The sequence below is a fragment of the Heterocephalus glaber genome, unplaced genomic scaffold (genome assembly GCF_053883595.1).
Source record: "Heterocephalus glaber isolate CG9 unplaced genomic scaffold, H.glaber_assembly_v1.0 deba00001446, whole genome shotgun sequence".
NCBI lineage: Eukaryota > Metazoa > Chordata > Mammalia > Rodentia > Bathyergidae > Heterocephalus > Heterocephalus glaber.
Genome location: NW_028258298.1, coordinates 3,294,449 through 3,309,819, shown reverse-complemented (window position 1 = coordinate 3,309,819; position 15,371 = coordinate 3,294,449). Strand labels below are relative to the sequence as shown.

At 38.1% G+C, this 15,371-nt stretch overlaps 1 protein-coding gene across 10 annotated transcripts in view; it reads right to left on the bottom strand.

The window, feature by feature from the left end:
• Opcml (opioid binding protein/cell adhesion molecule like) overlaps window positions 1–15,371 on the bottom strand; it is a 1,190,405-nt gene that overhangs the window by 127,890 nt on the left and 1,047,144 nt on the right. For 9 of the 10 annotated variants that reach the window (XM_087214240.1, XM_087214241.1, XM_004862649.4 and 6 more), the window contains one exon: window positions 3,808–3,933. The exons of the other annotated variant lie outside the window; for it this stretch is intronic. In XM_087214240.1, coding sequence (XP_087070366.1) covers window positions 3,808–3,933 — 126 coding nt within the window. The remainder of the gene's footprint in view (window positions 1–3,807; window positions 3,934–15,371) is intronic. 10 annotated transcript variants of the gene reach the window in all.

Here is a 15,371-nt window from a genome sequence, read left to right as displayed (position 1 = left end):
CAGTTTAAAACATTTCCAGTGTCTGACCTGAAACCCTTCATTTTCCAACTATCATTTCAAGAAGAAATCATACTTTGAGCTGTAGTGGTTCTTCATAGTCTCTGACTCACCAAAGCTTACCACTATTATTTTCTAGTGTGATAATGGATATATTTATTGATTTATTTTCAATACTTTCCATAATTTGTAGGGATTGACAGAATATACTCAGTCATTTTTTTATATTCAGTCATTTAAAAATAAATGTGACTACTATTAAACCTTAATCTTTAATCATTTCTTCATCGTAAGAGATGAAATTTTTTTCTTAAGTGAAAATTTTGTTTATTCATTCTTATAAAGATCTGCAAATTTCAGCTATATGTTTCTAACATTGCATTAGCATTTTGGGAACACAGCTATCCAGTAAGCTAAATCCTCCATGTAATCCTATTGGAATTTCAAAGGAAATGTCATTGCAACCTTTATTTTGCATTCTTCCATGCTGAGCTAAGTAGCAAAATTTTCTCAAAATGTTTCCTTTTTAAGTTTCATTGGATACTCTTCCAAACTTTTAAAACAAATTTCTAACTCCAAGTTAGATAAAGGTTCTTCCTAAAAATTAAATATTGGTAGCCCCTGGGAAGATGCAAATTTTAAATTTGCAAGCTCCCTAGGTTCCAGAACTTTTCCAACCTTAGAAAGAGTCCTTTGAGTTGAAATACTTAAATGTCATTGACAGTGGGAGAGGAAAGACAATAGTGGAAATGAAAGAATAGACAGGCCTCAGTGTGAGGAAACAAAACAGATTGAAAGAGGAATGAGGCCATTTAAACTTAGAATTTGCTGGGGTTTTTAAAGATTGAATCGCAACTATCACATTATATAAAAGGTTGGGAACATGAATGAATCTACTTTCTTTTAAAAGATAAATGTTACTTGTTTACCATTAGAAAGAATTGCTTTAAAACAGGTACACAAAGTCAAACTGCCTCTTACAGTATTTCTAGGCTTACGAACTACATATTTAAGACCAAGTAAGTACATTCTGGGATTTGAAGCATTTATAAATACATCTGACTTTACCAAATATGAAAAAATTGTTTTGATGGATAGGTATATTTTTGTATGTAATGTTAAACCAAAATTCTCCTTGGCTTTAGGCAAGATTCCCCGGGGCCCATGTCTTTGGGAAGATATACTATTGTTCTGTTTATATTACAGTTGAGTTTTGTAGAGTTCCTCATGTGTATTTTAATGTTCATACAAATATTATTTCAAAATGTTGACATTTTAGTTTTCACTACGTGATGGCTTTATGTAAAGATTTTCAAGCAGATTTATTAGCATTATCTTTTCCTATAATGAGGCAGGGGCAGAAGTACATGTCCTCAGTTTGTATGAAAGAAAACAGAAAAAAGATTAGGTGCTGCTGCTAGATAATAGACGCCTGAAATTAGGAGAACAATTCAGGTCAGTGTTTCCTACATGTCTATATTTACATTTCATAATTTATTGAAATTTAATTCACATATAATATAATGCATTTATTTTAAAGTTTCAGAATTATTAGTTTAGACAAATTTTAGCACCAATGTAACCACAATTTCTCTCAAGATATAGTAGTTTTCCATCATTCCCACTCCCACCACCAAGTTCCTGGGACCATTTTACAATTAGCTCTTCTGAAGTCCTACCCTTGATAGCCACTGATTTGGTGTTCTTAGCAATAAATTAGTCTTACCTAACCCAGAACTTCATATGAATGAAATCATACACTGTGCAAGTATTTATGCTTAGCTCCTCTTTCTCAGTGTAATATTTTGAGACTCACAATTTTGCTATGTGGATCAAAGGTCCCCGTCACTGAGGAGTGATCTGTTGTTTGAATGTGCCCTAATCTATCTGCTTGCTTACTGGTGCTTATTTGGGTTATGTCTTGTGTGAGTCTGTTATGAATGAGGCTAGTAAAAACAATGGTGTCCAATGTATATTTGTGGATGTATGCTTGTAATTATTTTGAGTAAATACCTAGGAGTGCAACTACTAGGTCATAAGCTAAGTATATATTTCACTTTACAACAAAATGTCAAAATATTTCCACAGTGTTTATACTGTTTCAAAGCCCCAGAATTCATATATAAGCACATAACCAACATTTGATATTATTAGTCTTAAATTTTGGTCTTTTACGTAGTTGTGCTAGTGATATCTCACTATGGCTTAATTGTCATTTCTGTATATAATGAATTTGAGTATATTTCTTTGTGCTTATTTGCTATTCATGAATCTTGTTTTGGAATTGTCCCCAAATGTTTCTTCATTTTGAGGTAGACTGTACGAATTTGTTGTAAGAATTCTTTATACACACTAGATGTAAATTTTTTGTCAGACATATGTATAACACATTGCTTCCTTAAGTGTGTTGCTTAACTTCTCATAAATGAATTAAATTCTTAATAATGTGTCTAATTGTAATGAAACTTGTTATGGGTTAAGTTATAACTTCCTGCCAAGTAATATCTTGAATTCCTAATCCCCAGGACCTCAGAATGTGACTTTATTTTAAAATAAGACCTTTCAGAGATATTCAAGTTAAAATGAGTTCATTAGTGTAGGCCCTGATACAAAGCAGTTTGTGTCCTTACAAAAAGGGGACATGTGGATGCACACATAAGAGACACACACACAAAGAATACCACATAAAGGTGGAGGTAGAGATCAGGATGATGCAACTGCAAATTAAGAAATTCCAAAGACTTCCAGCAAATCACTAGAAGCAAGAAAAAAGGAATAGAACAGATTCTTTCTCACTGGAATCAAAAGGAACCAACTTTGCAAATACCTTAAATCTTAGACACGTAGCCTCCCAAAATGTGAAGAAATGAATTTCTATTATTTACGTCACACATTTTTTTGATGCTTTGTTATGGTAGGCTTAGCAAACAAATACACATTTATCACTCTTTCTTTTACAGGCACAGCTTTTGTGACTTAGAAGATCTTTGTCTTTCTTAAGGTCACTAAGATTCCGTTCCATGTTTTCTTTAAAATGTACATTATTTTTCTATTACATATAGGCACACTCCACATAGCTTCTTTTACTGGGCTTCACGATTGAATTTTCTGATGCCTGAGGGAGCAATTGTTCCTTGTATAATTTCTAAAATTAATCATAATTTCTGGTATCAAGGGGCTTTTTGCCCATTTCTTCAAGTTCAACTTGGAGCAAGTTTTATGTTCAAGGTGATAGAGCCCAGGGTCCTTTGGTTGTTTTCCTAATAAGCTGAAGATGACCATAATCAAAGTTTCAATACCAATTATTCAGGCTGAGCCAAGTCAGGCTCAGATGCACTTACCAATTTCTATCATATTCTTCCACTCAAGGTGAACTATTTATGTACAGGTCAAACAGGCATAAGCTCTAGGTAAATACCATGAATGAACTGAGGCCAGAGTATTCTTTTTGCATTCACCAGAAAGTCAAAGTGCCTGATGGTGGTCTATCACCCTTGCCCTATACTATGTGAAGGCACACATCCCTCACCAATTGAGAAATTATTATCTTCATGTAAGTTATTCTTATTCACCTCAGTTCTTTGTAGTTTGGAAAACAAAAGCCTTCCAAGGCCATGGAAAGGCTGAGAAAACAATTCAGTAAATTTCTGTTGTATGCTCTTCTTTTGGAATGGAATACTCAGCCCCTGGTGCATGCTGCCTACTTGAATTTACATTACTGTAGTACATGCACAGTGTGCTGTTTGATGCCCGCAGTTGTGTGTGCATGAGAACCAAGCCTTTAACAGATGCACTCAGAGAATACCTTACCCTTGACTGACAGGTGTCTCCACGTCACAGTTGGCTCTGGCCTGCCAATAGCAAGACACAGCAAGGTCACGCTGCTTCCCTCATTCACAGTGACATCTGAGGAGATGTTCATGATCTGTGGAGGGACTGTAAAGAAACACAGGAGAGAAGAAATGCCTGAGAAGTATTCCTTGCATTTAAAAGAAAACATTATCCTATAATACGTGGATAGGATGTTTTCATGATGAACACTGTTCTCAACAATAAATTTAAGGTTGCTTGCTTTGCCAAGGATATGGCCACTGACATTTATTTTATAGTGCACTCCTGATAGAAGAAAGGGTCAGGATTATGCCCTGTTGAAGCAAGTGTGTGTGTGTGTAGTGTAGGGCACTAGAGGCACTGAAGATGGACATTACTGCTTGTTGACTTAAAGACTAAATTAAAGGGAAAATTCCAAGTCTTCCCAGAGTTCTTGTCTGTCCACATATCTGTTGCTTTAAGTAGAATCAGTGGCTTGAGTGGATAACCCTGAGTAGTCCTCAATCACAGGCCTCTTCCAAGAGCTCACGCAGAAAGTCAAAAGCACTGGTCAGTTATCATCTCCTGGGCATTTCAAACTTTGCCAGGGTGTGTGTTCCAGGAATTCTCTTCTTTTCATTTCTTAACCTGAACATTTCTACCAATCTCTTAAAACACATCCTTTAAAACTCAGTACAATTTTCTGTGATTTCCTCGATCAGAGTTAATTGCTTTCTCTTTGGACTCCAACAAGCCAGTACGAATGTCCCTGCTACTGGTGTCATCATACGATTGTACAAATGATTCTTAACTCACCATGGATTATAGCACGATAAATATATCCTGACTTGAAATTATTATAAGAACAAACCTATTTATGCATAGTGTCCCAATTTTGGAACACACATAACAATGGAGCACAACAGAAAATTTTCTCTTCCAATTCTTGTTCCTTGATTTTTTCTAGGTAACAGATATAAATTTTACGACTGGGCTGGGGATTTAGCCCAGTGGTTCCGCCACCTGCCTCGCAAACACAAGGACCTGAGTTTGATCCCCGGTACCAAAAAATAAAAATAAATAAATAAATAAATAAATAAATAAATAAATTTTACGACAAAAATTTTTTTAAATTGCAACATTCCACATAAACAGGTGACTGACTCCAATGAACTGAAAATCGTGGTTTAGCAGCACAGCACACTGCAAATGGTGGCTTCCCAGTCTAGAGCTGTGGTTCACTGGAGGGTGTGGGGCACCTTTGCTACTTAATATTAACAGTGAAAGAGTTTACACCACACAGCACTAGCCTAAAATCCAAAATAAAAAATCAAAGTAAGATTTATTCTGAGAAATGCTTTTGCACTGTCAAAAACCCTATGTAGAATCATTATAAGTTGTGAGCCATCTGTGCTATAAAATGTATTGTTAATGGCATGGCACCCAGTGATTGGGAGCAGGGCTCTAGATCCAGACTTAGCTCAGCTCCCCACCTGCTGTGGGATTCTAAGCAGGAATCTGACGTTGCCTGTGTGGCTTTGGTGTCTACATCTGTGTATGCACATATTAGTAGTGGTTAAATTCGCCCTGGTATGAGGTTTAAATGGAAAAACAGCTTAGTAGAGTGCCTGTTACAAGGTAAGCACTTGGCAAGTGTAAGCTGCTAAGACAACAGTGATGATAATTGCGATGGGTACATCAACAGCAGCAATAACATCTTTCACAAATAACTGTTTTCTTCTCCCAGGCCAGGGCCATGTCCTTGTATTTTTACCACTGCAGAGCCCAACATGATCCCTGGTCTTGCTACGTATCTTGTCCCACTTCCAGGCCTTGCTTATCAATTCAACTCAGAGCTCAGTACAGGAAAATACCCAGGTTCTTTCTGAACTCTTCTCATTGCTATTATTCTGGGTGATATTCTCACCAATTTTCACTGGAACAACTGCAATAGGCCATCACCTGGAACCTTCCACATGGTTTCTTTTTGTTTTTTGATCCTCCCAGTCTCTCTCCTATGTGTGGCAAGAATGACCATTTCAGACAACAATCTAATCCCATCGCTCCCCTGCTAACACTCAGCTCCCCATAGCAGAGCTCTTTTGCATGAGGGAAGCTCTCTGCTATCTAACTCCCAAGCCCACTTCCCCTTCACCTAGCACACTGAAAGCCCTGCTCTCTGGGAGTGTGTGAACAACACAGACTTTTTGCTTCTGTGCCTCCTTCCTGGACTCTCTTCCCAAAACAGCCTGGCTCCTCCTGCATTCAAACGTCACATTCCCCCTGCTGTTTTCCAGGCTCCTCTCACTTCTTGAAACTCTCTTATGGTGCACCTTGGTCAAGCCACAGGACAGGGACCAAACATGTGCACTGCAGGTGCTGTTTTATACCCATCTCTGCCTGGAGAGAAAGGTGCAGCAGGATAACCAGACATCACACACATCTCTATGTCCCAGTGTCGGGCAGAGAATGGAAGGAGCATACTTAATCCCTCTTTGAAAGAGGATTCTAAGAACAGATTGAACAGAACTCAGAGAGCTAGGGAGGTACAGCTTTGAATGGAGGATGTCCAATGTCTAGTACTTTCTTCTCAACTTGCTTTCAGAGACAAAAAGAAAGATAAGAGAAAAAGCTGACTCCAAATCTATAGTTATGCTGATTTATTTGTACTGCTACTCTAATTTTGGATTATTAATTATCAAACAGGTTTCATGCTAGTAGATTCCAAGCCACTCTGACTTGATGAAAAAGACAATTATGGCTGAGGCTCAATTCAGACCTCTCTGCAGCCTGAAGTTTTATGCTGCTGAGACCTTCCAGGTAAGACTTTTCAAGGAGAAGCCATAAGTAACAAGCAGAACACTTGAGCTCTTAAGGGAATCCACATTAGCAAATAAATAAAAATTGCCTTACTTATAAATCTGCCATATTTTGGATTATTTCTGCATTAGGAATTGCCCTGAAATTTCAGTGCACATATTTTACTGACATACACACAGGGAAAAAATAGTGTACATTCTAACTACCCTGGATTCTCTTGAGGAAACAGTTCTACCTGTTTTTCAGTATTTTCTAGCTTGTTAAAAAATAGTTCTGGGCTTAGAAATGTCAATCCTTTTTTTTTTTACTTCTATAAAGCCACAACTACAGTGCAACTTCCAAAATATTCTCAAAATAATGTCTGCTTTAGCTGTGAGTGTTAGGGCATCTGAGGGTCTCCTTCTCCAGACCCTGGAGACTCCCTGGAAGTCAGTTAAACACAACTCGCAGAAGCACTGTCATGCCAGTGCAGGGTGGTTCAGTGCAGTGCATCCATGAGGGGTGAAATTCCACACCCTCCCCCCAGTCATTGTTTCCATAGATGGTACAACTCTCATCTGGTCATTGAGAAGTGCTGGATGGAGAGACTCTTATGAGATTCCATGGGTATCTCACATGACCTCCTCCAGGCACTAAATGATTGTCACCCGCAAGGAAGCTCTTCCTGAAACCGGATTGCCAGGGTAAACCAGGCATGCCCACCAATCCAGTGTGCTACCTGTTAACCCCTGCAACTCTGCAGCATCCTGCAGTTTTCTTGAAGGAAGAAAGATAAGTCCATGTCTTAGTTATTTTCTCATAGCTGAGACAAAGTACTCGACTCCCAAAGTTAAAAGACAGAAGGTTTAATTAGCTCACAGTTTGTAGGGGGGCTTCAGTCCCTAATTGGCTGGCTCCAAGGCAGGGTGGCATAGCAGAGGGTCAACAGTTCATGGCAGCAGACAGGAAAAGCAACAATGGGCCTTTATGGTGTCTTTCTGCCCCTTTTATCTTATCCAGACTCTGAGGATTAGGGTGGTGTCAAACCAATCCATGGACTGGTTTAGTAATCACACGCCCTTAATCCCAGCGTCACACACTCTAGATCAACCACTTCTGAAAAAGCCCCTCTATGATTGCACAAGGCTTTGGGGGGAAATCTAGACCCAAAGCATAACAGCTTCAAAAGTGTGGGTACAGTGTGATTTGATAGGAAGGGAAGTTCCTTGTGTTCTCAATTATGGTAGCCTTAGTAACCAACATTCATATGTAATTTCATTTCTAAAGTGTTTTACTTTTGCATGATCGCATAAGCACCTTACAAATTATGAGATAAATAGAAGAAATATTTTCCCTATTAAACACGAAGAAACTGAGGCACAAGGAAAATTGAGAAAACTACCTCATATTATAAAGTTAGTAAACGTCAGAGCATATATTACACTGTGTCTAATAAGCTCCCCCAACACGATATTCATATCCACAAGCCTTTGCATGTTGTTGATTCTGCTTCCAATGTCTTCCCAGAGCACCTTCACCCACAGCACTTGCCGCAGGACACCAATGTACAAAACCCTCCTGTTCCAGTCAGCCCATTGCAAACCACTGACAGCAGAGCCCTGTCTTTACTATCCTGGTTTCTCCAGGGCCACACGAATTCCTTGCCAAGAGAAGTACTATATGAAATAGTTCTAATTTGCTTTTAAATCTGAATTGAACTTGGCAATGATACTAAGACTGTACCGTTGCTTCCATGCTAACTTTTTGAAAAAAAGATCACTTAGGGATGGTTTTAAATGCTTCTTCATATTTTGGCAGGACACCTTTGTTCAATTCTGTAAAGTGTCTGAGACAAATGAGTGTTATCATATTAGTGCTTACAAATGTATAAACACAAATAAATAGATAACAATCATACTAGAAATTACTGTCATAGATTACTGACAGATTACTGTCATAGTTACTTTTCTCCTTGCTGAGACAAAATACTCAACACTCAAAGTTAAAGGAGGACAGGTTTATTGTAGCTCACAGTTTGTAGAGGTTTCAGTCCATAGTAGGCAGGGTGGCGTGGCAGAGGGGCATCACAGAGAAATAGTTCATGGCTAGCAGGAGGTAGCAAAGCAACAAAGTAGGGAAGAAGCAAGTCCAAGCTACCTTAACAGCTTCTTTCTGCCCCTTTTTATTCTATCTAAACTACAGGGCTTAGGAGGGGTGCCAAACCAGTTAGTGGACTAATTTAGTAATCACACACCCTTAATCCCAGCAACACACACTCTAGATCCAGCCACTTCTGGAAAAGCCCCACCCAGGACTGTATGAGGCTTTGGGGGGACATCTAGACACAACCCATAACAATTATTTAAAAAATAATGATTAGACTCAAGAACTGTAATTAAAGGTCAACAACTAGCACATGAGTTTTCAAATTATATCTGCAGACACTTTTTTCCTACTAGTTCTGTGGGTGTGTGAACTTCTTTTCATTGATGGTGGTGCATTACAATAGGGTATTTGTACAGGTTGTATGCACTGTTCATAGCACAACTATAGTGACTTCAAAATGGGGTCATTTTAGGTAGATGACAGGTAGATATGTTATTATGTCTGTCTTTTTATATCTTTATGCATTTAGACAGACAGACCATATATTATCAAGTGTAATCAAGTATCTTAAGGAAAGGGCAGATTTCCACAGCTGTTCTTAGGCCCCAGGTTTCTGTAAGACATGTACAGATTGTCTCTAGACCTGTAGTATGACTGTCTGCTCTCAAACACCTCAAGTGCATTCTTGAACCAAGCCCTTCCTTTCCAAACTCTCTCTGTTGACATAGTTGAAAAGCACATCTTCTCTTGCTTGGACTATCACAGAGGTTTCCCCATTCTCTGCTTACCTCCACCACAGAATCCAAACCCTATACACCTGCTGTAGCTATTGTAAATATCTTGCTTCTGCCTAGAACCTCCAACATCTGCCTCTTTCAAGGTATGCAGTACAAACTACTTAATCAGATTTACAGGAACATTTATAGCCCAGCCACAGGCTGACCACCAGCCCCTTTTCTCACACATGTCTCCAGGACCACACCATTATCGTTTCTGTGCCTTCACACACAATCCTTTCTGCCTGGAAAATGCATTCCCATTTCTGTGCCTTATCAGCCACTCATCCTTCAGTACTTAACTAGGCTACTTCATGATGCTTAGTTGGTCTCTCTTCTCTTCCCAAGACATTCTCATTTGTTCCTTTATCGTATCATTTATCTTTGCAACTAGCCTATTCCATAGACAGGGTCATTTATATTTATCCTTGTATTCCTGTTATACAACACATGTTCTAACAGCCCCCCAAAGGTAATGCATGGGTACACAGGCTTAAACTGATTATCTTATAATGCATTGAGAGTTTCAGAAAGCGGAAAGGGTCAAATCTCTAGGATGTGAAGTGTTCAGCACCTTATTCAACTATGTAATTGTTCCTTTTGGAGTTAGTTTTAATGTTCTTTCCTCAGAATTCTTTGCTAATGACCCCAGAACCCTCCCAACCGACCATATATAATTCAGGTCCTCTTATTATGATCTCTCCTTAACCTTTATATTTTCCTCCATAACATTTATATAGTTCTGTGCTTTTGTAGTCATTGGCATGACTGCATTTTTTGTCTCTCTGGCCTATGAAACTATAGAATTTTTAAGCCACTATCAGCCTGGTACTTAGAACTATGCTTGACACATGATAAAATTTGTAATTAAGTAAACGTCTTTCGTGTAGACTGTGTTGTGCAAATTATTGTATACTTGTGAGGGATCAAAGCTAAATTAGAAAAGGCTCTCTGGAAAATGAAGCATTTCTTTGTGCACAGCTAACTAGGGATTGTGATCCCATATACATCAGCCTTACTCTTCAGAATGTGATGTAGTGGAAGTAGCACATGAGAGGCTGTGTCCCAAGGCTCAGGTTCTGGCATCCAACAGGCCTGTGAGACCTTGGACAGCCATGACTTAGCCCTCTGCACCCCTGCTCCTTATCTGTAAAATATGGGTGGCAAACCTTATCTCCAGATTGATATGATAACCAAATGTTAATGTATGTATACACAAGACAGTGCCTGAAATGAGTAAGTATGCACTTAACAAATATTAGCTGCTATCGTTCTTTCTATATACTCTTCGCTGATATTGTTTGTGCCATTAGAATCTGAGAAATGGCTTAATCTGTGAGTAATTGCTCATTTTCAAACTCTCAGTTCCTTATGTCAAAGTTAATGGATGAAGCTGTCCTTGGATAGCTGGAGCTAGAGAGTCCTCATACTAAATTAAAGTAAATATATTAAATAACTGTGTAAAGTAATTACATTGACAATAATAAATTATATATAATTATGCAATATGATATATATAATTATAATTAAATATGGTGTATTCATATTAATTAATTATACATAAATGATATTGGATTGTATATTATATATTTACTAATAGTATTATATATAATATGAAATAAATATATAATATACACATATATAATATATTACAGTGATGCCTTGGTTCACAAACACTTTTGTTTGCAAACAATTTTGTTCCCATACAGAAGTATTTGGCAAAATTTTGTTTTTGTTTGTGAGCTCCACACTGATGAACACGACTGCAGCCATCTTTCCCACATGAACATAAACATGACCATCTTTTCCAGAACCATGGAAGGAAGGAAGTTCATGAGTCACAGTACCATTGTATATACATATAATGTACATACATACATATGTGATTTTATGTAAATATTAATAACATGCAATTTTAGTACACACTATGCACCCTGGCTTTTACAGTACATATTCAAAAGTAATTGCTAGTGTCTTCCTCTTAAACTGAGCTTTTTAACCTAACCAAATGAATGCACCAGGCAAATCACATGCATAGGCCTGAAGAAACCACTTGGCTCCTCCTTATCTCCTTTCTTAGGGGCTTTCTGCTTCTAATAGGAGTAGGGTGCAGGGCCCAGCACTGCACTCTGCTCTGAAGGAACATGTGCCCCAACTAGGCAGGCAGAGAGTGCAGAAGCTCTCAGCATGAGGCAGACTGCAGAGGTGACAGCTACTCCTCCACACCCCACCCTGCCCAGCCAGGACAGACATCCAGCGTCCCAGGTGATGTAATGAGCAGTCCTCCCATAGTAAATGTTCATTCTGTTGCTTGATTCTGATGACATCTCTGACAGGATGAACAATGTGAAGACTGCAAAGCAGGAAGCTGAGACCTGGTTCCGGGTCTCAGGGGCCAATGTCACTGATGGTGTCACACGGAGAGACCCTAGCTTCGGGTACACAGTCCAGACTCTGGTCCTGGATGTGCTGCACTAACTAGATGCCTGTTTCAACCGAAGTCCTCTGGATCTCAACCATTTCCTCTATGAAGTGAAGCTCAGGACACCATGGCAAAGAGTAGATACTTAGAGAACAGTGGATCTATATTGTCTTCAAATGTTTAGCTGTATCCTTTCTCTACCACTAAGAGTTCCCACACCAGCAAGAATTTTGGGGAGTTTGTTTTTAATTGAAAATTACTAGGTCTGAATCAAAACAGAATTCACACTGTTAAAAAGTCTCCAAGGGCTGGGGATTTAGCTCAGTGGTTCCGGCTCCTGCCTTGCAAGCACAAGGTCCCAAGTTCGATCCCTGGTACCAAAAAAAAAAAAAGTCTCCAAGGTGAACTCAATCTGAGGCCAAAATGAGAAGCCAGCCCTATGCCTCAGCACTGGGCCTCTGCTTTGTCCTGAGTCCTTGTCAGTAACTCAGACCAGGCCAGCCTCTGTTCTGATACTCAAGGCCCTGTCCAGAAGACCCGATGTCCCTAGAGATGGCTGCCCATGTCCTCTCTGCAGAGTTCTCACAAGGACAGTTGTCTCAAGACCTCTACTTCACCCTGTCTCTGTCCACTTACAAGGACTGTGTCTTTCCTGCTTTATTCAAGACTGCATGGTATAAAGACCCAAAACCAAACCAAACCAAAACAAAGCAAAAAAACTCTTAGAGTCTCTGAGGCTAAAACTTGAATACCATTTCTTTCTAACTCTTTCCATTTTGATTTTTGAAAAAAATAACTTGAGCCATTAAGTTTCAGCTTCCTTGACTGTAAAATGGGCATACAAATATTTGCCTCGCAGGGATGTGAAGATTAGGTTAGAGATAATGGTTTCAAAGAACCTTAAATAGCTATTATTATTGTTTTCACTTTAATGTTATTATTATGCTCAGGGAATAACAAAGTATTAAGAGACCATGTGAAAACTAATAGCAATAGGAAATGCTTTTCATTACAGTTTGAAACACTCAGGGCTAATTTACAAAAGTAATACACTAAATGTTTTAAGATCCAATGTTTTATTCTTGAGGGATTACCTTTCTGAATTTTAATGGGGAGTTTATTTCTTAGACCAGAATATATTTGGAATTGTGTTATTCATTCTAAGCTATTTTGTGCAATATTTTGCACACAAAGTATGATAGCAGTGTATGAAAAAGCACTACATGATGTGTAAGAAGACAGAAGTTCAAATCTTATTCTGTAACTGTGTGATCCATTGAAATAACTTAGTTCATTTGGCTAGTGCTGTGTGTACAATTACATGCATGTTTTGTGTGTATTTGTGTTGCTGTCATTTATTTGTTTTAATTAGTTTTAAAATAAAGGAAATTGACTGTGCATTCTCAGGTCTCTTCTGATCAAAATCTCCATAAATTGGTGGTGTTCTAGCAACATAACAAGCCGAATGTGTAATTGGGTTACTTTTGGAAGCAAGGACATAGCACTACCACTGACAACAAAAAATGGTTTATGCTTATTTCTTTGAGCCTGGCATTAAGTGCTGCTGTACATTATTTTATTTGATCCACAACACATTCATAGAAAATGTTCATTATTAAAAATAAACACAAGAATAATATACATTTAGGAAACAGAAAAGAAAACTCAGGAATATATGCACACACCCATAGTTAATTCCTTTTCAACAAGGTGTACAGAAAATTCCATGAGAAAAGAATAAAGTTTTCAGAAAATTTTCCTGGGACAATATGATATCACCTGAAAAAGAATGTGTTTGGATCCCTCCTTTGCATCATACAAACAGAATTAACTCATAATGGATCGAAGACTTAAAACTGAGAAGAAAGTATAACCAAAATCTTTGTGACCTTTGATTGGGCAGTGGTTCCTTAGATATAACATGATGAGCATAAACAGCAAAAGAAAAATAAGTAAATTAGACTTTATCCAATTTAAGAAGATCTAAAAATGACCAGTATGCATAGGAAAAGAGGTTTAGCATTATTATTCATCAGACATACACAAATCAAATTCACAGTGACATTCCCCTTTACACCCACTAGGATGGTTGTAATAAAAATGACAAAGTAACAAGCTTCGGCAAGCATGTGAAAAAATTAGAACCCTTGTTTACTTCTGGTGATAATCTAAAATGGTATATTGCAATATTAGAAAACACACTTCTTCAAAAGTTAGAGTTATTAAATGATGTAAAAATTTCAATCTAAGATATATGCACCCTCAGAATGAAAACACAGATCTACAAAACAACTTATACACAGATTTTCATATGAACATTATTTATAATAGAATGCTAAAACAATCCAAGTGTCTATCAAAAGGTAAATGGGTCAACAAAATGTAGTATATACAAACAATGGGATATTATATAGCTATGAAAAGAGGTACTGATACGTTTCCTGCATAAATGAACTTTGGAAGCATCATCTTGTTTGTCAAAGAGTAACATGTGTTGTACAATTTGATTTGTATGGACTATCAGAACACAAACATCCAGAGACAGAAAGTATAATGGCTGTGGTTCCTGTACGAAAGTTGTCAGAGCATAAAGAGATGAACAGGACTGGGGATTTAGCTCACTGGAGGCATGCTTTCCTTGAAAGTGCAAGGTCCTGAGTCTGATCCCCAGTACCAAAAAACAAAAAGAGAGATGAATAAATTAGTAATAACTGCTAATGGAGTGAGGGTTTTTTCCCCCTTTGGTTGAGGAATGAAGGTTTTTCTAGAATTAAATACTGGCGATTGGTGAGTAAGTTTGTGAATACACTGAAAGCCATTGAATGGTGCATTCTAAAAAATGAGTTAATACACTTTGTGAATTGTATCTGCAAAAAGTCAGCAAAAGTATCAGTCATGGCCATTCAGCTCTTGAGAGGTAGAACCAGCAGTTCTTACACTATAAAGAATGAAGACAACACAACACATGTAGGTTCTCTGAAAATATCTTATTTTATTGATAGTTCACTGCATAATGCTTATTGAGTTTTGGTATAGTTGGAGCTCCAATGTCCCACAAGGGTCATGTGTTAAAGGCTTAGTCCCCGGTGCAACACTATTGGCAGGTAATAGAACCTTTGAGAGGGGCCTTCCTGGGAACCCATGTGGGCTGTTTGCCAAGTCTCCAAACACTCAGTGTGTCTTAGACCTTTGTCTATGCTGTCTGGACTGCCCAAATGCCTCCTCCTCACGCATCCACCTGGTCAAATCCTACTCACATTAGAAAACTGAAATTGGGGTAGAATACCTTCTCCATCATCTCTCTCCATTCTAGACATGACTGTAAGTTATGTTGCATGATTGCTTAGTAAGAGTGACTTGATATTTTCATTTCTAAACATTTATTGAATGCCTACTAAGTCCTAGGCTTTATTGTGGGAGTAGAAGAGTAAGGTCTCTCCTGTAAACTGTGGAGTTTAGGG